The sequence below is a fragment of the Hirundo rustica genome, chromosome 26 (genome assembly GCF_015227805.2).
Source record: "Hirundo rustica isolate bHirRus1 chromosome 26, bHirRus1.pri.v3, whole genome shotgun sequence".
Taxonomy (NCBI): Eukaryota; Metazoa; Chordata; class Aves; order Passeriformes; family Hirundinidae; genus Hirundo; species Hirundo rustica.
Window position 1 is genome coordinate 2,957,499 of NC_053475.1, and position 24,198 is coordinate 2,981,696.

General features: G+C 42.0%; 1 protein-coding gene across 6 annotated transcripts in view; it reads left to right on the plus strand.

Moving 5' to 3' along the window:
* ARHGEF18 (Rho/Rac guanine nucleotide exchange factor 18) overlaps positions 1 to 24,198 on the plus strand; it is a 50,714-nt gene that overhangs the window by 21,204 nt on the left and 5,312 nt on the right. For 4 of the 6 annotated variants that reach the window (XM_040086548.1, XM_040086547.2, XM_040086545.2 and 1 more), the window contains 19 exons: positions 4,242 to 4,309; positions 5,821 to 5,884; positions 8,781 to 8,925; positions 9,681 to 9,793; positions 9,951 to 10,091; positions 10,546 to 10,796; positions 11,489 to 11,614; positions 12,833 to 12,950; positions 13,696 to 13,944; positions 14,783 to 14,859; positions 16,571 to 16,749; positions 17,137 to 17,228; positions 17,538 to 17,726; positions 18,373 to 18,504; positions 19,487 to 19,599; positions 19,995 to 20,051; positions 20,558 to 20,605; positions 21,171 to 21,638; positions 22,340 to 22,664. In XM_040086548.1, coding sequence (XP_039942482.1) covers positions 4,242 to 4,309; positions 5,821 to 5,884; positions 8,781 to 8,925; positions 9,681 to 9,793; positions 9,951 to 10,091; positions 10,546 to 10,796; positions 11,489 to 11,614; positions 12,833 to 12,950; positions 13,696 to 13,944; positions 14,783 to 14,859; positions 16,571 to 16,749; positions 17,137 to 17,228; positions 17,538 to 17,726; positions 18,373 to 18,504; positions 19,487 to 19,599; positions 19,995 to 20,051; positions 20,558 to 20,605; positions 21,171 to 21,638; positions 22,340 to 22,664 — 2,955 coding nt within the window. Of the gene's footprint in view, positions 1 to 4,240; positions 4,310 to 5,820; positions 5,885 to 8,780; positions 8,926 to 9,680; positions 9,794 to 9,950; positions 10,092 to 10,545; positions 10,797 to 11,488; positions 11,615 to 12,832; positions 12,951 to 13,695; positions 13,945 to 14,782; positions 14,860 to 16,570; positions 16,750 to 17,136; positions 17,229 to 17,537; positions 17,727 to 18,372; positions 18,505 to 19,486; positions 19,600 to 19,994; positions 20,052 to 20,557; positions 20,606 to 21,170; positions 21,639 to 22,339; positions 22,665 to 24,198 lie in introns of all 6 variants that reach the window. The other 2 variants (XM_040086546.2, XM_040086549.1) reach the window with 2 other exon arrangements.

Consider the following 24,198-nt stretch of genomic DNA (forward strand, 5'->3'; position numbering starts at 1 on the left):
TGCCTCTGCGTAATTAGACAAGTGAGAAAACAAGTAAACACCGACCACTGGAGCCACTAGGACGAAGTTAAATCTGCTCCGAGTTCCACAAGATACCTGACCTGGATTTACCCAGTACAGAAACTTCCTCGTGTTCCACTGAAGCTCCTCCTCTTTCCTGAGGAGTTTTATCGCAGTCACTCTGCTTTTTCTGGAATGCTGTGGTGGTTTGAAATGTTTCTTGGCCGTTGTGTTGTGCTTCTCTGTGTATAAATGCAGAGTTTATGTTCAGTGTTAATCATTCATAGGAGGGTTGTTTCCTTTGTCAGTTCAGGAGGGAGGAGTTCCCTGTGTGGTGTAAGGGTCAGGAAGGAGGGAAGAGATTCTCTTTGATCCCTGAAGCATTGGACAGTTGAAAACAGGAAAAAAATATGAATGTTATTAATTTCATAAGGAAGTTTTTTATCCTTGGTTCCCTTCAGCTGGTTGGATTTAATAGGTGGTGAATATATTCTTGAACTCCTTGTATCATTAGAACCACTGTTAAAATCTGTCCCTGTTTGAACTTAGCTGCTTGAAAGTGTTCTTTTTTTTAATCTGTCATTTAAAAAATAAACAAAAAAATCTTTGAGATAAAGTCAGTAGTTGAATTTTAAGTTAATCACAGCATTTTTGTCTGTGAGTTGTTGTTTGTAAATGGCCTTTTAAGGGTTATTTTATTGGTTATTATTGGGCAGTACCGTTCCAGACCAAAGGTCAGGGTCATAGTGCTCATAATGTCTGGTGAGTCATAGGTTTGTCCTGGAATCCAATTCTGGAAGACATTTATAGGACATTGGCAGTGTCTCATCCCCTGGAAGGTGTTCCATCTGGGGAAAAAATGTCTTTGCCTGCCCCTTTCCAGCCAGGTTTGTTGCCCTCTCATACTGCGAACTGTTGATGCTTTGGGGTGTTGTAATGTGCTGTCCAATAAAATGCTCCTAGGTTGTAAATTACTTTCTGTGAGCCATTGGGAGAACATCTCATTAATAAGGAAAGTTTTTTTATTATACCAGGTAGTAATTTCATTGCTCTCAGTCATGAGCAGGATCTTTTCGGATGTTTATGAGCCTTTTAGTCTTAAATATTTCTTTGCTGGCTGAGGTCCTGGCTTTAGTCAATCATTAAGTCATCCTTGGCACAGGCCCCTGCAAAATGCTTCGAGTGAGTGACAGTCCCTGTAGTAAGCAGATCTGGGATAATGTGATGCTCCCAAAATTCTCAGCCTTAATTCCAAACCTGTTGATTAAAGCCCAGGAACAACCCTGGTGGGTTTGCTCTGGTTCCACGCTGTGTGGTTCAGTCGCTCTGGTACCCTCAGCTGTAGCAGTGGTGCTCCTGTCCCTACCCAGTCCAGGTGACCCAAATCCTTGGACCATCTCGGTGCGTTGGCACTTTGTCTGGTGGTGTCAGCACTGGCCAGAGCTGCAGCCCTTCTGCATAGTCTGTATCAAGATGAAATCCTTTGGAGGGTTTGTTTTTCCCTCTCAAATTAATTTTTTTGCTGTTCAGTGTGTGATTGAGGGAGAAGACAAGGAAGAGCCTGGGCTGCAGTCCTCTGAGTTTTTACTTTTGTCTTTCTCAGGAGTATCTTATGTGCCTCTCCAGTTTGGGTAGAGCTGGCTGACAGAACTGTCCTTTCTTCTTTTTCTTCTTTCTTTTCTTTTTTTTCCTGTTATTTCTTTACACCTGTAAACAATCCTTCATGTATATCTCTGCTCTTAAACATCAACCACCATGTGTGCAGGTTCCTGTCCCTTCTTTGCTTTCCCCTGTCCCTCATGTCCTTCATTCTTCTCTGCTGTTTTTTTCACCCCTGCAGTTCTCTGATACCATTTTCAGAGAGGCTTAATAAGAATGCAGAGTAGTAAGAATAAATGCAGAAATCTTACATGCATAAAAAGGAAACCACAGCCACTAGTATTCAGAAGCTCCTTCTCATCCTGTATTAGAGTGGCCTTCCTTCAGCACTGCAGAAGTGTTCAACAGAGGAAGCTGGAGCATGTTTAATAAAATGAAGTATGCTTATAAAAAACAGTCTTCTGGCAGGTTTGAGATTTCTCTTATATGGGAAAAAATAATACCACTTTGAAATCATTAAATAAATGCATTTCAAATAGTCTCATGGAGAATCAGGTCCTTGCATTCAGCTGTAGTTTCCTGTGGCTTTTCTGTAGCGTTTCCTGTTTTCTAGTATGTTCTCCACTGTTGTGTAAAGAACCTTTCAGCACTGGAAGGAAGTCACACACAGCACTATTAGAGATGTCAGCTGATTAAGTGAAAAATGCCTACTGAGAGTGCCGCAACCTGTTATCTTTAACAGAGCAAGGGCATTATTTTAAAATTGAAATATGTTTTTTTTAAGTGAGATCCCTTTTACAGTTACCTTAACAGGGAACCCAAGCTTTTCAAGTGAAATTGGTCCTAGTGACCATTGAGAGGAAAAGAACTACTGAATGTAAGCACTGAAAATGAGTAAATGTCGAAGCACAGGAATATCTAATTGAAATTTGATGTTTCTAAGTAACTGTATCACAGAATTCCAGATGAGTTCCGTGGATTTCAGGGCTGTGTTGGAAAGCAGTGGCTGTAGGAACATCAGGCATCCATGGGGCTGCCTGTTCTGCCCTGAAGGGAGCCCATCTGTGAGCGGGACTTGAAGCCAACGCAGCCTGACGTCAGGGAGAGTTTTCTCTATTTGCTTTTGTGTGGTGATTTTTGTCCTACAGTTTGTTTCTTTGTCTCAGGGGAAAAGGGATTTCCATTGTCAACTACTTGTTTGTTGTTGAGGCAAGTCTTTTAACAAGCTCTTCGTTCCCCCGTGGTAGGTGGAGGCCTTATCGTTGCTGAAATAATTGAATATATTTGTTATTCTCTACAAAGTTTTAGGAGTGATAGTTTTGATACATTTTTCTCGAATATTTGCAGAGGCACATACATATGAAATTAGATGTGGTGCCTTTTGGTTTGTGGCGTGGGGTGTGGTAGTGGTAGGAATATCCCAAATAAGAGAAGTTGTGGGAGGTGATAGTTTTTGTGGGGGTGTTTTTTTTGTGTGTGTGGCAGGCACTTGGGAGCAGAACTCTGCACTTCATTTCCCGCACTTGGGGAAGCTGTGTAACATGTGAGCATCTTGCAAGTCTGTGCACTCAGTCTTTCTCTCACTCTTGTTTTTATATCTTTATTAATTTATTTGTGTTTAAAGCCAAGTAAGTATTTTGGCCCTGTTCTCTGGCCTCTGATGAAATCATGGAAAACACAAGTGAGCATCTCTCTTCGTTAGCCAGGAGCCTTAAGCAGATCCCCGGTCCTGGCACCAGGCGGGGGTGGTTCTGAAGAGACCTTAAATAGTTTCTCCTCTGTGCTTTAAACACAAACAGGCTTTTCTCTAGCAGATATGGTGTTCATCTTTCCAGTTTTGCTCTATTTCTCTTTTAACAGGCGTGTCTGGCAAAAGGCAAATCCTGGTGTCCTTTACTCAGTTGTTGGTGTCCTGCTTTGCTTTTGATGAAGGATCTTGTTTTATAGATGGGCAGAAAGGCTGCAGAAAATGTTTGGCACTATCAGTTCCCCTCCTGTTTTCTTAATAAGTAGTTATCAGGAAGAAAAAAACCCCGAGATTGGATTTTATTATGCTATTAATAGTTTAATGGCTTTTGGGTGAGAGGGCTTCTTTGGTTCTTGCGTATTATTCCTGCACAATTCCTTTGTGCAGCTGGAAGGGTGGTAATGCTGTGGTGCTGGTAATGCTCTGATGATTCTGGAGAGTGTGTTGATCTTTAATTTACTGTTGTTGCTGCAGCTCCCAGCAATAGTCCGTGCAGAGAGGCAGCTGTTCCTGTGGAGCCAAAGAATTGCTGCCCCCTTGATTGGTATCAGTTTTGGATGGAAAGATGTGGAAATGGCCTTTGCAAAGATGAGGAAAGCTGTGCTCCACAGAGTGGAGGTTGGGCAGAAAACTCATGCATTCCAGAGTGGCTCTTGGTTCTTGCATGTGTGAATTGCACTCAGTGGTGCAGTCTTACTGAAAAAACTCGAGGGTTTGGTATAAAATCAAGAGCAGAACGTGCACAACAAGGATGCTTGCCACAACACCTGAGCTTACGCTGCATCTCTTCCAAAATTTAGATCCTTTGTGTGCCATTATTCCTTTCCCTAGACAGGAAAGAAGAATAAATAAGATTTTTTTTTTTTTTTTGTGTGTGTGTGTGTGTGCATTTCAGATTGTGCAGTGAATGTCCACAAGAACTGCAAGAGTTTGCTGACTGAATGCAGCAGCGTCAGACCCAAGGTGGGCTTTAGCATTTGTTCTTCTTTTACAATAACAAGGCTTGACATAATATGTTTAATTTATGCAAGTGATTTAATTTACATCAGTACAGAATCTTGCCCTACATCTTTGAGGCATCAAGTAGTTATTAACTTGTTATTATAGTAATTAATGATAATGTATGGAGGGAAAAATAAAGTGAAATGTTTTATGGCTATACTATGAATTACTTAGCCTGTTCCCCAGAACTGTGACTAACCCTAAGAGTGCTCAAACCTGTCACTTTTTTGGGGAATATAATTGAATTATACCTTTGAATGTTGTGCCATCTCAAAGCTGATGGAAGAGCATGAGGGGTGGAGGGGAATTTGGTCGTAAGAGTTGCATATTATTTCTAAGCTGGAAAATGCAGAATAAATTATTTAATTTAGGAACTGTGATGGACCTGGTCTTGCTATGCTGTTTATTTTTTACCTCTGTCACCGTGGTGCCTGTGATTGCATGTAAGGTCACAGGTTGTTTCGCATAGATGTCTATCTGTTGGGGGTTTTTGTTCTGGTATTGGTTTTGAAAATCATTTTGTCCTCCTTATAACTAATAATACTTGAGGGAGTTTTGTTTTAACCTGCAAGTGCTGATGATTTCAGAGACTGATAGCAGATTAGGGAGTACTGTGAGGGGGAAAAGGGAGAGCAGAGCAGCTCAGACCTGAGCAATTAGAGGTTAGAGGAGGTGTATTCAGCCATTGGTGATATAGAATGAAACTCTTCTGAGGGCAGAAATGTTCTTGTGGGGGTTTGATATATAATTTTAAACATCTCAGGGTATTGTGAATTTCCCTTTTAAGCTGAAAAATTCCCTTGCTCTCAAGCTTTCATTTCCACTCTTCACCACCACCCAAAACTTTGTGGTTGAATCAGCCCTGACAAGCCACTCCTGAAGAGAGCAGAGAGGGAGTGGTGGCACAAAATGGGGTGAATTCAGTCAGAAATGGGAACCCCAGTGGGAAGCTCCCCAAAAGCCATTTGTTACAGCCTGTTTTATTTATTTACTTTTCATCTTTGAGAACTTGCATCTCAATGGTTTTTAATATCCTAGTGTTGCAAGAAGGACGAAGTTTACCAAAGATGCAAATTGAAGTAGTCTGAATTTTGGTTGAAAGTGGCTGGGTTAGTTTAGTCAGTGTTGCTGGGAACTAAACAACAGCAAAGTGTAAGTGAAGGCTGTCAACATGAAGGGGTTGCTTTCATCCCATAAATTAATTATCGTAGCTTTAATTCAGCTGTAGTTTCAGTTTTGATTGATTCTATTTCAGCCTGATTTATACTTTGTGGCATTTAATACAAAGTGTTAACGTCTATATGTCATTCGCTTGGCACATAAAAAAATCAAAGCTGTTATTGTGTTAAATCTTTTATATTCTCAGTGAACATCTTCACTTACAGTTAATGCTATAGGATAGGAAAAATCTGATTCATTTTGGACTGAAAGTTTGGTCTGGATGTGTAAGAATATTGTATTTTTTCCTATAGCAGAAAGATTTGCAGCACAGACCATCTGGATCTCCACAAAGTTCGCCCCAGTGCATTTCCCCAGGTTTGTACTAAAGAATGATTTCTGTGCTCAAGGCTTATCTGTTCAATTGCATTTTTTTCTTTAATATGTTTTAAAGGCTATACACGGTGTGTTATTGAAGTATAGAGAAGGTCTCTTTTAATAAGATGGTTTCATTTTTTTTTCTATTGGGAATGGCTTAGAGGCTCCTAGCAATCTCCTGTGTGTTTTTATCTTTTTATCTTTTTATTTTTCTTTATACCTTCTTGCTGTGTAACCTCAAAATATCATGGTGGAAAGGGATCAATAAGCTCGTTTTTCATTGATTGTCTATTCTCTGGCCTCTGAAAAGACTAGAACTGTGAACTTTGTTTTACATCAGATTTTCATAATTGTCTATTTAAAACTTGCCTGCAGCTAGTGGTTGCTAGAAATCTCTAAGACAAGCTAGCACTAATGGTCTGAACATAAATCTTTGTTGAAACAAAGTGAGGAAAAAGGATCTGGGAGGGAAAAAAAACCAAGAAGAAAGAACATTTCTATTGCAGCATAGGCTTCGAAATATCTTTTTGCTCCTGGAAAAGACCATCCCAGTCACAGGTGTCTTAAATGCCATTTTAATTTTCCAAGATGTTACAAGGTCTGCATTAACAGAACAGGTGACTGTCAAACACAGCTGACTTGGATGTCTGAGCATCACTCTGGGTGTTTCAGGTGTTCTCAGGTACCACTTGCATTGCAAGGTGTTCTCTTCATGAAATGATTCTCCCCAAGAGGCAGCCCAGGGGATAATTGTTATAAGCAGATAAGTGGCTGTTTGCATTACCCAGAATGGGTCTGTGCATTTAGGAGAAAATGCAGAGACTAAAATAGGAAGCAAGGGCTAATGAAAATGGGAGAAGTTGTCTGTAGGGCTGGTCTGTGTGAGGGGAGCAGCGATCGATGTGGGGCACAGCAGTGTGCAGACAGTGCTAATTGAACTCAGAAAATGGCTTGTGGGCCATGCAGGCTCTGCTAGGCACACAGTACTCGTTTGCCTTAGTCAAAAGCAAAGCTGGAAATTAAAGGAACAGCTGATAGCCTGGGCATTGTATGTTGTTAGCCACAGCATAACCCTGCAGACTGCAGTGCCCAGCCAAAAAACCCAAAGATATTGTCTCAGTGTAAGAGAAAAATTCATTTTAAGAGAGGTATAAACTGTGTTGAGTGTCCCCATCCCTCTCCCCTTGTTTTGCCTCTGAAGATTTTTAGGTCTGGCCTATCCTTGTATAACAGAACTTCATGTTCCTGGCTTGTGGAGCACAGAAAGGGAACTTGATGGCCAATAATTTCAATACTTGCCCAAATGGAAACACAGGGAATTGGTTATTAAGCCTTTGCTTAAGAAATCTGGCTGGACAAATCTTTCAGACACTTTATTTGTCTCCTTTTGGGGCTTGGAGGGGATGGAAAGGACTCAGTTTACCCAGTTTGTTGTAGACTGACAGTGTACTGTGTGTGTAGCTAGGAGGTTTCAAACCCAAATAGGTTTTGGGAAAGGTATTTCCAGCAGGAAAAGATGTGGTGCTATAATTTCTATTAAATGTCATTGATGAAAACCTCCCCTGCAGCCCCAAAACAATTCTTCTGTCAATGATGATGAAATGAGAAACAAGCAGGTATAGAGCACGGGATATGAAAAAATGTGGAAAAACCTGTTTCATGACAAGAACCACAAATACCTTGATTTAACTGTGCCTCGCTGAGCAAGGTAGAAGCAGGAGAGAGAATTATTAGTGAAGGTACACTAAGGAGGGCAGGCTGAAAAAGGGGAACTTTTAAGGCTGGGTGGACACCAGTGTTTTTACTAGAAAAGTGATGCATAAGCCTTATCTGGGAGCTGGAGACCCCCTTGAACTGCTACAGCAGCAGCCCCTGGTCCTGGAGCAGCCTCCTGGACAGGGGGCTGGGAGAGGGCTGTGTCTGTCCCTGCGGTGACAGAGCCCTGGGCTCAGGGATCCGTCAGATCCCGCTGCCATGTCCTTAAAAGCTCTTTGAAAAAGGGCAGCTCCAGACCTTGTCAGGGATCAATTCTAAAGATTGTCTGGCCGAGTCTTCATCTTTGATGTTCCTTTTTTAAAAGGATGTATTTTGTCTCCTGTTCCTTATCATTTATTACAGACATTAGTACTAAATAATTGTATCCATTTTTTATAAGTCTATTACAGGCTTCCACGTATTGTGTAATAGTGATTAAAGTTTCAAATATCTTTCCAGTTCACAGTCTGTCTAGATTTAAAAAGCATTAAAAAGCTGCAGTATTAAAATTAAATTTAGCTCTGGTATCTATTATGTGCAGCATGTGTGCATGCAGATATAAATCGCTGTGAGCAATAAACGTTGCAAAGAACTTGCAAGGTTTTTTTCTGTGCTCTCTGATTTTTCTTGTTTGCCATGAAATGTTCAATGCCCTTATACGGTGGGGTGTGAATAATTGTGTGTAGGTTCTGGTGTTTTACTAAAGGAGAAGATACTTTGCAATTTCCACACTAAATGGGCACAGTAGGGACCAATTTCCTGCACTTCAGACCTGCTGATTTAGCCAATACAGTAAGTTAAGTGGCAGCTTTACATTTCTAGAAGGATCACAGGTAGTATAAAAACAGAGCATCTCTGGGGCCACTTTACTGTGCCAGGTCTGAGGGCAGCCAGTGGTGAGCATGGGGAATACAAATTCAAAAAGCAGCGGCAGAAGCAATGCGATTCCAGCTCACCCCGAGCTGTCTTTTTGTGGTTCCTTTTCAAGAAAATGGAATGAGAATGTTTTTTTTGGACAATGAGCTCCTGACATCCAAGATCCTGTCAGTTCTCCGTCCGCATTCCGAGCGAGGGCTGAGAGCAGGCGAGCTGCAGTGCACGCCTCATTTTCTGAGTACCAATTCCATTTTTGCCTCTTTAGCCACTTCTCTGAAGGAGCAGCCCCGAAGTCTTCTCCTGGGACCGGATGGCACCCCAGCACTGTCCCGGAACCTCGGGATGACTATCGCCCAAAGAGGACATTCCCAGCCTTCACTGAACACTGCTGGAGCTGTTAATAAATTTGGGTGAGTAAAATGCTTCTCTTCTAACCCACTGGCTTCAGCTGCCCCCCACTTCCCCAGTGTGAAAAGAAAAATGAGAATTCATGTCATGTTTTAAAGCTCGGAAGAGTTTTATTGAGCTTTTAATTCTGATTTTTCCCTGAACAATGTTTTTTTTCTTTTCCTTTTTGTCTTTAGTCTTTGTCTTCTGTCCTGTGTCACAAAAGATATTGCATAAAATAGTGGAGTATTTGAGTGTTTCTGTCTAGGTTATGGTTTTCATGGATGCATTTGTCTTGAGAACTGCTGTGAAATTCAGTGATCTCGTCTGAGTTCGGCTGTTCTAGGTTGGGCTGGTGCTGACTGGTGTAGGAGGCAGCAGTGTTTTAAATTGCTAAATACCTTCATTAAAATAGTAGGCAAACTCAAGGCTATCTGCTGTTTTAAGTAGCTATTTACTTTTGATGTGCCCCAGTTATCCTCCCTTCCCAGTGAAAGTGCCCTTTGTACTCTGAACTGGCTGTGGATTGTCACCAGGTGATGTCCTTGTAAACTGTCATACCAGAAGTTACAAGCTTTGCTCGTGCTGCTCTAATTAAACTGCAATATTTCAGTGTTGGAGTTGCTAAATTGATTTAACTGTTTAAAGAGCACAGTGGTATCTTATTTATTTATTGTAAGATAATTGCACTATAGTTTAGGAAAGATGCTTGTTAAAGAAGTTGGATTTTTTTTTCTTTTATTTTAATTGTTCTGGTCTAATTTCTTTGGCCATTTAGGCTAATTTCAGGAGACATGGATGAAGGGGATTCAGGCTTTATAAAATTTAAGCAGACTTCAGATGACGTTGTCTCGCTTGCACCTTCAACAGCAGACTCCATTTTTCTGGAAGGTATGGAATTTCTGTGCTTTTCAGGATTGTTATGCAACTTCTCCCACGGGTTTGAAAGCAGCATCGAGCATGTTTTTGCTCTTGTTATTGATGGTAAAGAGGGATATGGTGAGAAACAATTTAATAATAATAGAAATTGAATCTGCTTTTGGTCTAGATTCATATTCTGTGTCCCTCCGGAGTGAAATAGAAACAGATGCTCATGAGTTTGAGGCAGAGTCTTGGAGTGTTGCAGTGGAACAACCTTATGCAAAAAGGCAAAGGAAAGATGTTATAAAAAGGCAAGATGTAATTTATGGTAAGAGTATTTGTTATTCTTAAAACTTTTTTCTATTTCATAGTGCCACTGTTGCGAAACAAAGCAGAAATCATTTTTGTTGGTTCCCGTTTTGATTTGTGCTTGAAAACTAGAACTGAGTGACAGTTTTCCAGTGTGTTACCTGCATTAATGTGTGTATTTCCTTGTGTGAATGCCTTTAAGCATCCCATGGGTTTCAGCAGGGCTCTGTAAGCAGCAAAGCCCAGCTGTACAATTAGGGAACAGCTCAACTGCCACTGGGAGATGTCCTTAAATAAGTAGGGTCAGTCACTGCTGGGTTGGGACATTAGCAAGGCAAATTTAAGAGCTTCACATGAGTGATGCAAAGACTGTAGTGAAGAAGACGATCGTGGCTTTCAGAGCCTGCTCTTATGTCTCACTGCTCACTGCACAGCGTATAAATGCTTTCATTTCTGTGTTTCCCCTTGCCCAGAACTAATGCAGACTGAAATGCACCATGTTAGGACACTGAAAATAATGCTGAAGGTGTACTCCAGAGCCATGAGAGAGGAGCTGCAGTTCTCAAATGCAGTCATCAACAAGCTCTTTCCCTGTGTGGATGAGCTGCTGGAGATGCATGGGCAATTCCTGCTCCAGCTGAAGGAGAGACGAAAGGAATCCTTGGAAGAAGGCAGTGACCGAAATTATATAATCCAGAACATTGGAGACCTCTTGGTAAAACAGGTGTGAATTAAATCCTACCAATGATATTGACACTAAAAAGCTACCTGTGAGGGTGAAGTTAGGTGATGCAAAGATTGATTTCATCCTGGGTTGGTGGTTCTCTTCCCAGTTAATGTGGGAGCATGACACCCAGGAATATATCTAGTCACAAATAACGTGAGATGGTCATTAAATGTTCTCTGGGCATGCACATATACATTGTGTGGGGTATGTGACTTGTTTGGTTCTATTTTTCATTTATTCCAAGACTAAAATAACAATAGTCCTAGTGTCCATTCCAAACTTGGCTCTCCTTCAGGTAAAGCCAAACTTCTTCATCCTGATCTTTTAAAAACCCAGTCAGGATCCTTTGAACTCATTGCAGCTTTAGCACCATTCTGGCATGGAGTGGATGCAACAATTTTTTCCATTTTTTTCTGCCCTTCAACTTTTACAGTCCACAGACTTTTTAAGTGCAGAAGTCCAGAAGTAATTAAAAAAAAAATCTCATAATTACAACCATCATTTAATATTTGGTTATCCTGTGGCATTACAAGCCTCACATGTCACACTGCATAAATCTCTCATTTCTGGTACAGAAGAAATTGCAATACAGAAGAAATGTCTCAGAAACCATGTTAAACCTGGGGTTTATAGTGGAGGTAGGTTTACTCCAAATGATTCATGTCTTTCACTCTTCTATTTCCAATTAGTTTTCAGGTGAAAATGGGGAGAGAATGAAAGAGAAATATGCTGTGTTCTGTTGTGGACACAATGAAGCTGTTAGCCATTACAAAGACCTACTCCAAAGCAATAAGAAGTTCCAAAACTTAATAAAGGTAAACAATAACCAGAAGTCTCCTATTCTGACTATGCAAAAGATACTTCACTGTTTTGGGCTTTGTTTTGTACTTGAAGATCCCTCAAATCTGAATGATCAGGGTTAGAGGCATAGTCTCATTTTTTGGTGGGTTGTGAGCTTCTTGTATTTTAGATCATTTGAGCTATTTGGAGACAAAGCCACAATTAGCAAGTGTTACATTTGAGGCAGGCTCTTGAGAGCACCTAGGACTGGGGAGTAGAGAATTTGTTCTATTCAGGGCTCTGTCCTGCTGTGTGGCCATCAGGGTAAATTGGTTTGTTAATAAATTAAATCAATGATAAATGCTGTTGATGAGCTGCTGTAGAAAAAGCAGGGGCTCTTAGTCAGATTTTGCTCACGCCATCATCTTTCCAGACCCAGGAGATTGGCTACAGGGTGTTCTTTAACATGCAGTTAATAGGAAGGGCTGAAGAGGCACGGCCCAAGTGGAAGCTGTAACCTGAATCTCAGATGGCTTTGCAGAGGCCTAAATATTCTCATTTTCCAGTCACCAGTAAGTGATACTGTGTGAACTTTCCAGCACAGCTCTGTACTTACAGCTCATCTTAGCCAGGCACCTTTAAAGTGAGAACCCTTCACTTCCAAGGAACTAAATAAGCAACCAGAGTTTTAAAACATGTAGCTTCAGTCCTTGGAGAGAAAGATCTTGGTACGGTGTTCTCCTGCTGCCAACTGTGTGCTGTACCTGCAGATTAACTGGTGCTTTACAGTCCTCCCTTTCTAAACAGGAATGTGTTTCTGTAGGTCAGGCTATTGGGGAGCATACAGTGGTAAAATAAACACTTAATTCTCTCATTATTGATCTGATTTGACTGGTAGGTGCTTGGGTGTGGTTTTAAAACCACAGAACTTTTCTTTGTATTTAAGATCTGACCCTGTTATAAAGGGTGATCAGATAGCAACAGGCAGTCAGACAGTTCAGATTTGGAAGGTTCCTTGATTGACTCCACATTCAGACAACAGTAGTTGAAAACAATACCTAAGATATTTTCCAGTAATAAAGGCAAATTTTTGAATGCTTATCAGGAGTTTTGCTTTAGTAGAAGAGTGCAGCTAATTTCATGGTGCTGTGTCGAATGTACAGAAGTGTTTTGGGGCAGAAAGCATGTGAATGGAGAGGGAGTTAGGGCAGCACCATGCACTGTGGGTGTGACGAGTTTGTCTTGTTTTCTAGAAAATTGGGAACTGTTCCATCGTGAGGAGGTTGGGTGTTCAGGAGTGCATCCTCCTGGTCACGCAGCGCATCACCAAGTACCCGGTCCTGGTGGAACGGATCATTCAGAACACAGAAGGTGGGATGGTTCCCGCAAGCCTCACTCTTGTCACTTGGTCCATTTTCGGCCATGTTTTGCATGTTCTTACCTCAGACAGGCTGGTACCTGCTTTCTTACTTCTCTGTTGACCTTAGAGGGTCAGGAGAATCCCAGACTGGTTTGGGTTGGAAGGGACTTTAAAGTTCATCTCATTCCACCCCCTGTCATGGCAGGGACACCTCCCACTGTCCCAGGCTGCTCCAAGCCCTGTCCAGCCTGGCCTTGGGCACTGCCAGGGATCCAGGGGCAGCCACAGCTGCTCTGGGCACCCTGTGCCAGGGCCTCAACACCCTCACAGTGGGGAATTCCTTCCCAATATCCCATCTAGCCCTGCCCTTCTTCAGCTTAAAGCCATTCCCCCTTGTCCTGTCACTCCAGGCCTTTGTTAATAGTCTCTTTCCTTCTTTCCTGTAGGGTCCCTTCAGGCCACACTTAGATCACTCTGAAATTTCTCTTTTCCAGGCTGAACATTCCCAATTCTCCCAGCCTCTTCTCAGAGAAGAGCAGCATTTCAAGTCTGCAACCACAAACCCATAGTAGTTAGACCTGTTGGTTCAATAGCTTTTCAGAGCTTTAGGTTATTAAATTTTATTTTTAAATTTAAGCTCTTAGAAAATACTGTTAGATGTCCAGTATGGAAACCTTATGCTAAAATACTTGTGGATGGCTCATGTCTTGTATTCTGGAATTGAAAATGTGGCTGACTGCTTCTCTTTTCCCTTAGCTGGAACGAGGGATTACGAAGAGCTTACCCAGGCCCTTGGTTTAATTAAGGACACCATCACCCATGTAGATGCCATGGTAAATGAGTGCGAGAAGGGGCAGCGACTCAAGGAGATCATGCACAAAATGGAGCTGAAATCATCTGGGAAATGCAAGAATGGGCTTTTGTTCCGGAAGGATGACATGGGCCAGAGGCGGCTTCTGCTGGATGGGATGCTGTACTGGAAAGCTGCATCAGGGCGGCTCAAAGGTACAGCACCACCGAGGGCAAAAACACAACTGGGAAACAAGATTTATGTTGGGTTTTGGTTTTTTGTTTTTTTTTTGTTTTAGTAACTGCTTATTACTGATCGATTGGGTATAAAATAAGATGACAATAACCTGCTTGTTTAATAGGATATTGGAGGAAATAGCACTTGTTCTATTCTTGGCTTGTCCAATAAGTATCTCTGTAATGGTGTATGATAAGTTCCTTATGCTGTTTGCTTATTATCTGCCTGATCTGCTTCCCAATTCAAGAGGGAAGTCTTCAGGTGGATGACAAAGCTTTGAGTCATCCTGACTTAGTCTCCTGTGGAAAGGCATTATCTTGTGCGAGCTCTGCTTCACACTTTGCAAAACCTGTGTCATGTCAGCCGCATGACACTTAATTCTGCATTTGCCAGAAAATCAAAGCAGCGGCCTTCAGGGAATATTTGAGCAGCTTCATTGCTCAAATGTTCAAGGAGAGGCTTCAGTGGCACAGAAAGTGCAGCCAGGAGTAGGTGGGACCCTGAATGGCTGCAGTTCCAGAAGAATCTGTTGAGAGAGACGTGTTCCCTCTGGAGTGCTGGAGTCCGTGTGTAGGATGTCTGTGTGGGTGTTCTCAGGCATTAAATGAGCTCTGTTTCAATCAGCTGGTTCTGCATGGTGCAGCCTGGCTGGGGACAGCCCAAGTGGAAGGCAGTAACAAACCCAGTATTGCAAATGATGACATACTATTCCCTGGCCTGCAGGAAATATAAGTGAAGTGATTTTTGAGTCTGGACTGGTCTTTCTGCTTTAAAATATGACTTTCTTTCCTTTTTTTGTCTCTTTTTTTACTGTAGATATTCTGGCAGTTCTGCTCACTGATGTACTGTTGCTCTTACAAGAAAAGGACCAAAAATACACATTTGCATCTGTGGTACGTGTTGTTCTCTTTATTTAATACATGCACTTAGAGGATTTATGAAAGTGACAGAAGAAACACAATTAGGGATGTTGGAGGTTCAGAAAGAAGATTAAGTGAATAAATCAGGCACGTATTATGGAATCACTTCTTCTGAAGCACTTCTGGCACTTGTTGAATCCTTTCCCCATTCTCCCAGTACAAAAAGTATTTCCTTGCATTGGCCAGTTGTAGCTGCCACATCTCCCATGGTTTTCACTGCTTCTCTTCTTGTGCTGTGACTTTCATGAGCTTTGTTAGGCTGAGATTTTGTACAAGTCATGAACATTGCACATGCTAGAACTGTGCTTTGAAAAACATTTGCAAATAAATCCTGCTCCTGTTTAGTGTGCAGAGGAGGAATCTGCCATCTCAGTTAGGGACACGGTAACTGTGATCATAGTGCCCTGAGATTTACTAGGGGCAGAGAACTTTCCTGAAATACTTGGAATAAGCATTAAATACAGATGTTATTACTGCAGCACTCCAGAACATTCAGTGAATTCACTTGCTTTTCTAGGGCATTTCCACAGGTGTCCTCAATGAAGTTAATTTGTACATTTTGTCCTGATCTAGGTTCACTGATGGCTGTTGTAGGACCTGTAACAGAGAAAACTCTTCTATGTAATTGTTTTCTTGTTTTTTTTTTTTTAAGACATTAACATTAGAGCTGAATTCTAATGGCAAAAGCTATTTTGGTGACCTCAGGGCTGTACAAACAACTGCTTTTCAAATTACCCTTCTCCTAATGCACAGAACAGGGTGCTGTGTGGTGGATTTTTTTTTTTCCCCTCTGGAAACGTGCTCTGCGCTTAGAGTCTGACCAAATTTTTTTTCATCTTTGTATGTATACAGTTCATTTGAAATTTGATATCACTTCTGCATAAATAAATCAAGTGAGGGAGCAAATGGATCTGCTCAGTGATTCTGTTTTTCCAGTGACCTCTGCTCGTGGCTGGAATTGCAGTACAGCTGCTCAGAGGAGCTGGCAGAAGCTGGTGTTCCTGGTGTTTGCTTCACAGTTCCGTTCTCTTATCATGGCTCTAGATTATTCTCTGAAGCTTCAGCCGTCACAAAGAGCTGCTTTATCCTGGGAAGGAACTTTCTAGACTGCATATGTTGGAGCAATGCTGGAGGAAGCTTAGAGAGGTTTTTAGTAACTAATATCCCTCCTGTAAATGTGTTTTCACTGCAAAGGCTGACAGCTAATCCAGTTAATCCTCATTATACAATACACTACCTGTCACCTGGTATCATTTTTATCAGGGCCTGACACCCTCCAACACCTCTGTTTTATTTCTTTGTAGCCAACATAAAGCCTCTAACATTTCCTCTTGTTCTCTCCTTTCACTTCACAGTGTGTCATTAAGCTTTTTGTTTTCTTTTTCATATTTTGGGTTTGCCTTCTTTTGAGCCTGTTCTTTACTTCTGGGACTCAATGGGAATCTTTAAATTGACACAGGCTTTGATGTTCAATTTGGTTTTGACATGTACATTCTTCATTCCATGTTTTCATTGATGGTAGAAAAATGACAGCATAAAAAGTGTCACATGAAAAGGTCAGAGTTATTTCACGATGTTACAGCTCCTGGTGGCTCTGGATAAATAGGAAGTGGGGGCAGCTAGGAAACACAATTCCTAAAGAACACATGTAATGTACTGCAATAAATGGTATTTTATTTTACAGGACTCTAAGCCACCAGTTATCTCACTGCAGAAGTTGATTGTGAGAGAGGTAGCTAATGAGGAAAAGGCAATGTTCTTAATTAGTGCTTCCTTAAAAGGACCAGAAATGTATGAAATTCACACCAGCTCCAAAGAGGAGAGGAATTCCTGGATGGCACACATCCGCAGGGCTGTGGAGAGGTAAGGGAGCAGGGAAAGCAGGAGGGACTAATTTCTTGCTTGTCTTCTCTTGACAGCACTCACAGGTGTAAATTTATCTTTTAAATCCATTTGACTCTCCCTAAACTTTCTTTGTGAGACTTCAGTGTGCAATATTGTTTGTATTCATTGGGAAGAAACCACTGGTAAACATGAAAAAAAAAACTAGTCAAAGACTTTATCCTGCTTTTATTAAAAAAAAAAAAAAAGGCTCACTGATGTCAGATGCAGCAGAGCTTTGGAAAAGGGAGGAGGATTGACACCCAGGAAAAACCACAACTGAGGCAAAAGCTTCAAGTTGAATCCTGAGATGGTTTTAAATGATCTCACATGCAAATCAAACATAAATCCATCTTTCCCTTTGGACAGCTGTCCTGATGAGGAAGGAGGAACTTTTAATGAACCTGAAGCAGAGAGGAGGCTGGCTGAAGCAAGAGCTGCAAAGTTAAAAGATTTTCAAGGTAATGACTTAGTTACATATTCCACAACCTGCTTCTCAGCATTATTTGTGATTTATGGCTGTCTAATTCTTTATCAGGATATGATCAAGCTTCTCTTTCATTAGTCTTTCAAGGTGGCCTAAGGTTCTGTAGAAATAGTGGCTAAAGAAGTCTAATAAGCTTTCTCTGCTCCATAAGTTTTCTCCTTAACTGTTAATTATATCTCTGCATTTGATGCTCTGGCCATAAAATGAATGATAATCTCCCAAATTGAACACGGTTCTGTGACAGCGACAAGGAAGGCAGGACTGAATTTGTTTCTTCTTTCAGAGCGTTTGAACATGAAAGATGACCTGATCCTGCAAAGTCTCACTGAGAAGCAACAGATTTATCTGGAAATGTCTGAGGTGAATGGCTTTGAAGACCATTCCCAAGGATCCCGAGCCAGGCTGCTTCTTCGGGGGGATATCTCAGAGAATCTGCAAGGAGAGGCCATTCTGAAGTCTGCAGTGACTGAAGGTGAATGGAATGTGGGAATGTGTGGGCATTCACACAGGTGCTGGGGTGGGGATAAACACCCAGGATCTAAGTACAGGCCCTGAAAATCATCCTCTAATAACATAATGCTTTTATGTAACACGGTTCAGACTTCCTCGTCCTCAGGACCAAGCTGCAGGAAAGGTGAAGTGGGTTTAGGCAGAAGACCTACACAGCTTGGATTGTTTTATTTTTAAGGATCAACCAGTGGAATCTTAGGACGAGTCTGTTCAGAAAGGGTAACAAAGTGCTCTAATAATACACAGTCCTGAAATGTAATATTATAGGAGGGTTATCTATTAAAAACAGCCTCTCTAAAGATAGTATGTTTAGAAAGAAAATAAGCAGAAACATAGTTTCTATTAAAAAAAAAAAGAAGGAAAAAACACTCAAGGCTTGATGATCTTAACTTGCAGTTAAGAGCTCATCTTCATATGAAGAGCCTTTCCTGCAGAGCCACTCACAAAGGAAAATAAGGAAAATTCATCTGTACTACAGGGCATCTCAGACTGCCTGTACTTTTAGTGGATTTGATGGTTGAAATGTTTTTTTTCAGACTCATTAGCCTGATAACTTGTATTGCTGCACAGACATGGCTGTTTACATGACACGTTCTCCTCTTCCCCAGCTGAAAATCTCCAGGACTTTATCTTCACTCACTTTGGTAGTGCATCCTGTCAGCCTGAGGATGGCTCAGGACTCCCCCGGAGAGCAGAGACCTTTGGAGGATATGACAGTAGTCCCTCAGTTTCAACTAAAAGTAAGAAAGGGAACATTCAGCATTTTTCTGATCTTTTTACTCTGATTACTGTACGGAGAATAAACAAGGGGTTGAGGCTCTCATATAAGGAAGCTTCACCAGGCTCTAAAAAGGAAGATCAGAGCAAATCTCCAGCATGTTGGATCTTTTGCTCCTGATACCAACACTAGAGAGCAGAGTAGGGCTCCCAGTGATATGCTGAGGGCGTTACTTTAACCCGTTCTTTATAATTACCACAATTCCGCACAGAACTTTTAGTTTTGTTTGAAAAGAATGAGCTTGACCTGAAAACCTAGAAAATTTGAATTCAGCTGTCTGCTTTCATTATGTCGTGAACACTTTTTTCTACCTTGTATCTGCACAGTCACTAAAGGCTTGCTGAATCCTTAGATAATATAAATTGTCCTTTTGACACAGATAATTTATCAGTTAATTAATGAAATAAGAGGAAAGACCAGATACTATTTATCTCCATTTTGCTTCATGCATTAATTGAAAAAGCGAATGGCTCTTATTTCACTGGTTGTTAATCTCCAGAACACTTTCTGATGTCTGGAAGGCTCCATACATCTGTCGTGTACTTTTTACAAGCGGGGGTCCTTCTCCCCTTACCTCCTTCCACACTCACAGTGGTGCTGCTGTGACTGCAGTATTCCTGCTGACCAGTATTCCATGTCATGAACTTGCAGTTCTGGGAGCTGATTATTTTCATGCAGACGTTGTTGCTTCACTTAAAATAGTGCAACGTAATTTGAACTTACCCTCCCTATTTATCTTAACTCAGTCTTCTCAAGTTTTTAAACTTTTTTGAGCAGCCTTATGTGTCACTGTTGCCTGATCTTTCACTCAGGATCAGCATGGAGAAGGCATGCAGTTGCATTTTGGTTCAAAATCACCATGTTTTTCTGCTTGCTCTGGCACTCACGGAGTTATCCCAGGCCCTGTGCTGGTGTGAGCTCCTCACACTCCTGTTCTATTTCAGGCACGAAGAACAGTGGTGGTGACCAAAGGCAGTGGGACTGGAGAGGCCCTGCACTGAGTTCAGATGTGCAGCTCCATGACCCATCTTCTGATGCAGAAGAAGGACCTCAAACTGTATGTTGAACTTATGAGGGATTTAAATGCTTTTCCTTGTGTTCCTCATCATGATAGTACTGCAGAACAAATCTCACAAAGTTTAAAGTTGTCATAGCTGGCAGGGCTGGACTTGGAACAGCTTTGTCTGTAAAATTACTTGACTCTATTTAGGATGTCTTGTGGGGTGACTTGGTAGCTCAGCACTTGAGAAGAAAGATTATTCACTTTTCCATTCGCTCTTTTGATGCTGTACCATTAACACAGGCTTTAATCACCACACTGCTGTTTCAGCTTGGCTTATGAATTCAGTATTTTTATTGTGTGTCCTTCAGTGCATGGGAGCAACCCCAGCTTTTTCTGCCAGTGCCCAACAAGTGTCCCTAACACAAATGTTGGTTTTGTCTCCCTTACAGAGTGATGGGACGAGGGTGGATGACAGCAGTGGTTTTCAGCCCACCGTAGAGTCTCAGGTATGTTACTTCTGCTGTTAAGAATTCCAATGGCAAATAGCCATAGTATAATAATAGCATGTAAAATCAAACCAAACCACCTCCAAAACTCAGTGTTTGCCATGTCTGTGGAACCCAGCACATTAACAGCTCACGGGCCAAACTTGCCTCTGGATCCCTGTGAGGTCTGTAGCTGTGCAGTGATTCAGTGCTGGGGTGTGGGAGGAAGTGATGGTTAAATAGTTCAGGTGAAGAGAAGATGATGAGGACTTCTCCATGGAATCCCAGGGAGATTTGCTGAGCACTGAATCACATCTGCACAAGGATAATAAACTGAAATTCCTTGTGCCTGCATTATTGGCTTTTGCTCTGCTAGAGTTCTCTGGTGGCCATGCTTCCATTGTATGTGTTTTTTACAGATACCATGGATTATTTTCACTGCTTAAAAATAATAATAATAAAAAAGTCTAAAGCCTCAAAACAGAGCTCTGCTCAAGTGCCTAATGTTTTTTTTTCCTCCTCTTCAGCTTGTCCAAAGGATACAGACACTGTTACAGTTGCTCTTCAGTCTTCAGGTAAACCATTTTTTACCATCCAAGAGATTTATTAAGCACTAAATGTAATACAATTTATGCATGTGTGGAGAGGAGCTACTTTGAAAATATTCCGTAGAGCTGAAATGAAGTGCAGAACCTGAGACTCAAGGAAACTGTGCCTGGTATTTTGGAGGAAGTGTTAGAACTGTTGTCTTAAGTAATTATTTCCTTTTTCCTGCTCATTTAATTCTTTTCCTGCTTTGAGCTCTATCTGCTCTCTATGGCTGTCTCATTGTTCATACACGTGTGTATGACTTAGTTGTTTTTACTGTTACCTTGTAATCAGCAATATTTTGACTGTTTTGATTCAGGGTAACAATTCTAGGTGAAAGAAATGCCCAATTTGACACACACAAGCATCATTTATGTGCTTGGCCACCTTCAATGTCATGTCAGTTACCATGGGCTGTAGGACCTGGAATTAATAAAATATGCTGTGGAAGAAAAAGACTGTGACCTCACCTGGTAGATGCTGTTGTCTCCTGCTTAGCTGTGCATATTTTTTGGACCTGGGTGCCTCATGCTGAACTTTTATCCCCTGCAGGCTGTGATTTCTCAGCAGGACAGCTACATCGAGGTGCAGCGAGCCACCATGGCAGACCGCGAGAAGCAGTACCGGCTGCAGTCCACCCGAGGGAATCTGCTGCTGGAGCAGGAGAAGCAGCGGAACTTCGAAAAGCAGAGGGAAGAGCTGATGAACGTCCAGAAGCTCCAGAGCCAGCTGAAGCTGGAGCAGCAGCGCCTGGAGCGGGAGAGGAGCCGGCAGCAGAGGGAATTTGAACTCACGGAAGCGCGGCTGCAGGAGCAAGCGGAGGAGATGCGGCAGCTGCGGGAGAGGCTGAGCCAGGACAGGGAAGAGCTGGAGAGGCAGAGGGAGGCCTATCAGCACGACCTGGAGAGGCTGCGGGAGGCCCAGAGAGCTGTGGAGAAGGAGAGGGAGCGCCTGGATCAGCTAAAGAAGCTGAAGAAGCAGAACACAGTGTCAGGCACCTTCTCCCCAGAAATGGGCCAGGTGAGGGATTGGTTTTCTCAGTTTTATTCCTAATGACCCGCTGGCTTCTGGATGAAAGTTGCACTTGCTGCAGCACCAACCTGTCTTTGCCATTCACTGAGCTCCTTGAACCATCACCTGAAGTAGCTGGTGATGGCTTCTCTCAGAGAGATCAGAGCTTGATCAGAGCTTCCCAATGTCTGTGAAGTTCCACCCAGATGCCTGGCAATGAGAATGTTTTTTAAAAACGTAGAAATGGAGAATAAGTTCTTTTCAATCGTGTTGAAAATACTCCTGACTGAGTAGTTTTCAAATTCAGGAACTGTGATTGCAGAAGCTGTGCTACATCAACAGCATTTTGTGCAGTTGATTTCTAAAAACGCTTCTTGTGTTTTAAATAAAAATTTGGAGGTCTGATTAAATGGGTTCATTGAACCTTTCTGAAACTCCTGCTTTCTTTCCGCTCTGTCATCACCCTTGCAGTCTGCTCTTTCCTAGGTTCACTGTTAAGCACTTTGGAGCTGCTGAGGTTTTTTTCCAGAGTCCAAGGACTTACACTCTTGCTCTTCCTCCTGTTCCTTAGGAACCTTTAGGGCTTTGTCTACCCTCTTCTGCTTTGCACTAGGAAGTTCTCCGTGCTCTCAGGGCTGGGAGTTGTCTCTCCTTGTACTGGAGAGGCTGAAAATCCCCGTTTGACCTAGAATGCCATTTTCCTCTTGCAGAGCCAGATGATCAGTCATTCCATCAGCTTCAACGGAGAAGGGGTGGAACCATCTGCAGCTGGCTCCAAATCCTCAGTGAGAGTGAGCTCGGTGGCCGGGCTGGAGTACCTGGAGCGGCCGGACCTGGCCCGCAGGGACAGCACCACCCTGGAGAACCGGCCCTCCCTGAAGAACGAAGTGCCAATACATCTCCTGAGTGCAACCAACCAGATCCAGAAACCAGCTGCAGTCCAGCAGCAGATCCCCACCAAGCTGGCCACCTTCACAAAAGGAAGCAAGGAGAAAGGTGGCAAGAACAAAGCATCTCATCGGACAGACAGCTCAGGTATGTGTGATTTTAAGTGTGTTTAAATGCATTTCTGATCTCCACCAGGATCACGGGGAGACAGAACCCTGCAGTTAAATCTCTGTGTGAAACCCAGAAATTAATATGCTACAAGTTATTGGTGTGTTTGCTGCAATTAAAATCTCTTAACCTCCTGAAATCCTGTTAGGAGTTCCATGTCTATACTATTTGAATTGGAAGTGTAACCCAAAGGGATAATAATGTTGAAAATGGAGTTTTGTGTTCCAGTAAACAGAATGATGGTGGGAAGTTTTAAACCTGGATGTAAAATCTTCTTGTCTAATGGTAGTGTTAAAGAAAAAGTGCAAAACCAAAAAAAAAAAAAAAAAAAAAAAAAAAGGAAAAAAAAAAAGCTGTTGTGCATGAGTAAACTGTTTTGAGGCTGGCTTAGCCTTTTCTTGCTCTCTGTCCAAAGCTGTAGTGACATTGAATGCAGTGCTTTTCTTAGCACCAGTCAGTCATTAAATACAGATCTCCAGGCCAAAATTGAGATGCTGTGTGTGTTGTAGAGTTGAAAGGGGCTAATTTTGTCACAAATAGCAGCAAGTGAAAATGCAGTCACCCTGTCCTGGTGTAATTTCTGCTTCTAACTGCTGGGTACCGGGGTAGTGATCTTTGCCAATGACAGACACACTAAAAACTGTTTTATCTCTACCACTTAAAGTAGCCCCACTGCCAGCTTAGGGGCATGACCTGTAATTTTAAGTTATAAAATTATCTTTTTAGCATTGTGCCGGACTCGGCAAGCTTGTCCATCACTCTGCTGCAGAGGACTCAGGGCCAAACCTGACAGGGAGAGCAGGGGCAGTGGCTTTGGCACATTGCAGAAACATCTGTCTCTGTCCTGCATAAAGTTTAGTGCCTTTGCAAACTTGCTTGTGGTTTTGCACATAAATGAAGCCTGTATCTTCTTACCCTGCATAGCAAATGGTGGTAATATAAAGTTCTAATGCCACATCTCCCCGGTTTATTTTTAATAGCTCTTACATAATGGTCTCTGCAGTGGAAATGGACTTAATGGTGTTTTTCTGTAATTTGTATGAAAGGTATAAACCACAAATATATTGGTCTCTATTCTCTTGTGAGCATTAGTGGGCTTCATGCTTGTTATGCCCATGTGTGGATCTTAGAACAAAATGGAACAAAACTTTCTGTACCAGAGGCAAAACGCTGTGTATTGAATTTGGGTTTTGTGACATGTAAGGAATGTGTGCTGAAAGAACGAAGTTCTTTAGATCCAGAATAGCCATTTCCTGATCTGCTTTCATTGTGGAAACTAAAAAACTGAGAGGCTGTAAGACCAGAATCAGTGGGCTGAGCAGCTGTGAGACAGATGGAGAGCAGAGACAAAAGTTCATCACAGCCCTGCGTGTTAGAAGTAGCACAAATGGCCATTTGCTATTTGAATTCTACAGACAAAGATTTTTATTTTCTCTCTGTCGTGCTTGATAATGCTGGGTTTTAAATCTGAGATTGTCAGGGTCTGCCAGTAACTGAACTAGGAGTTTCAAGG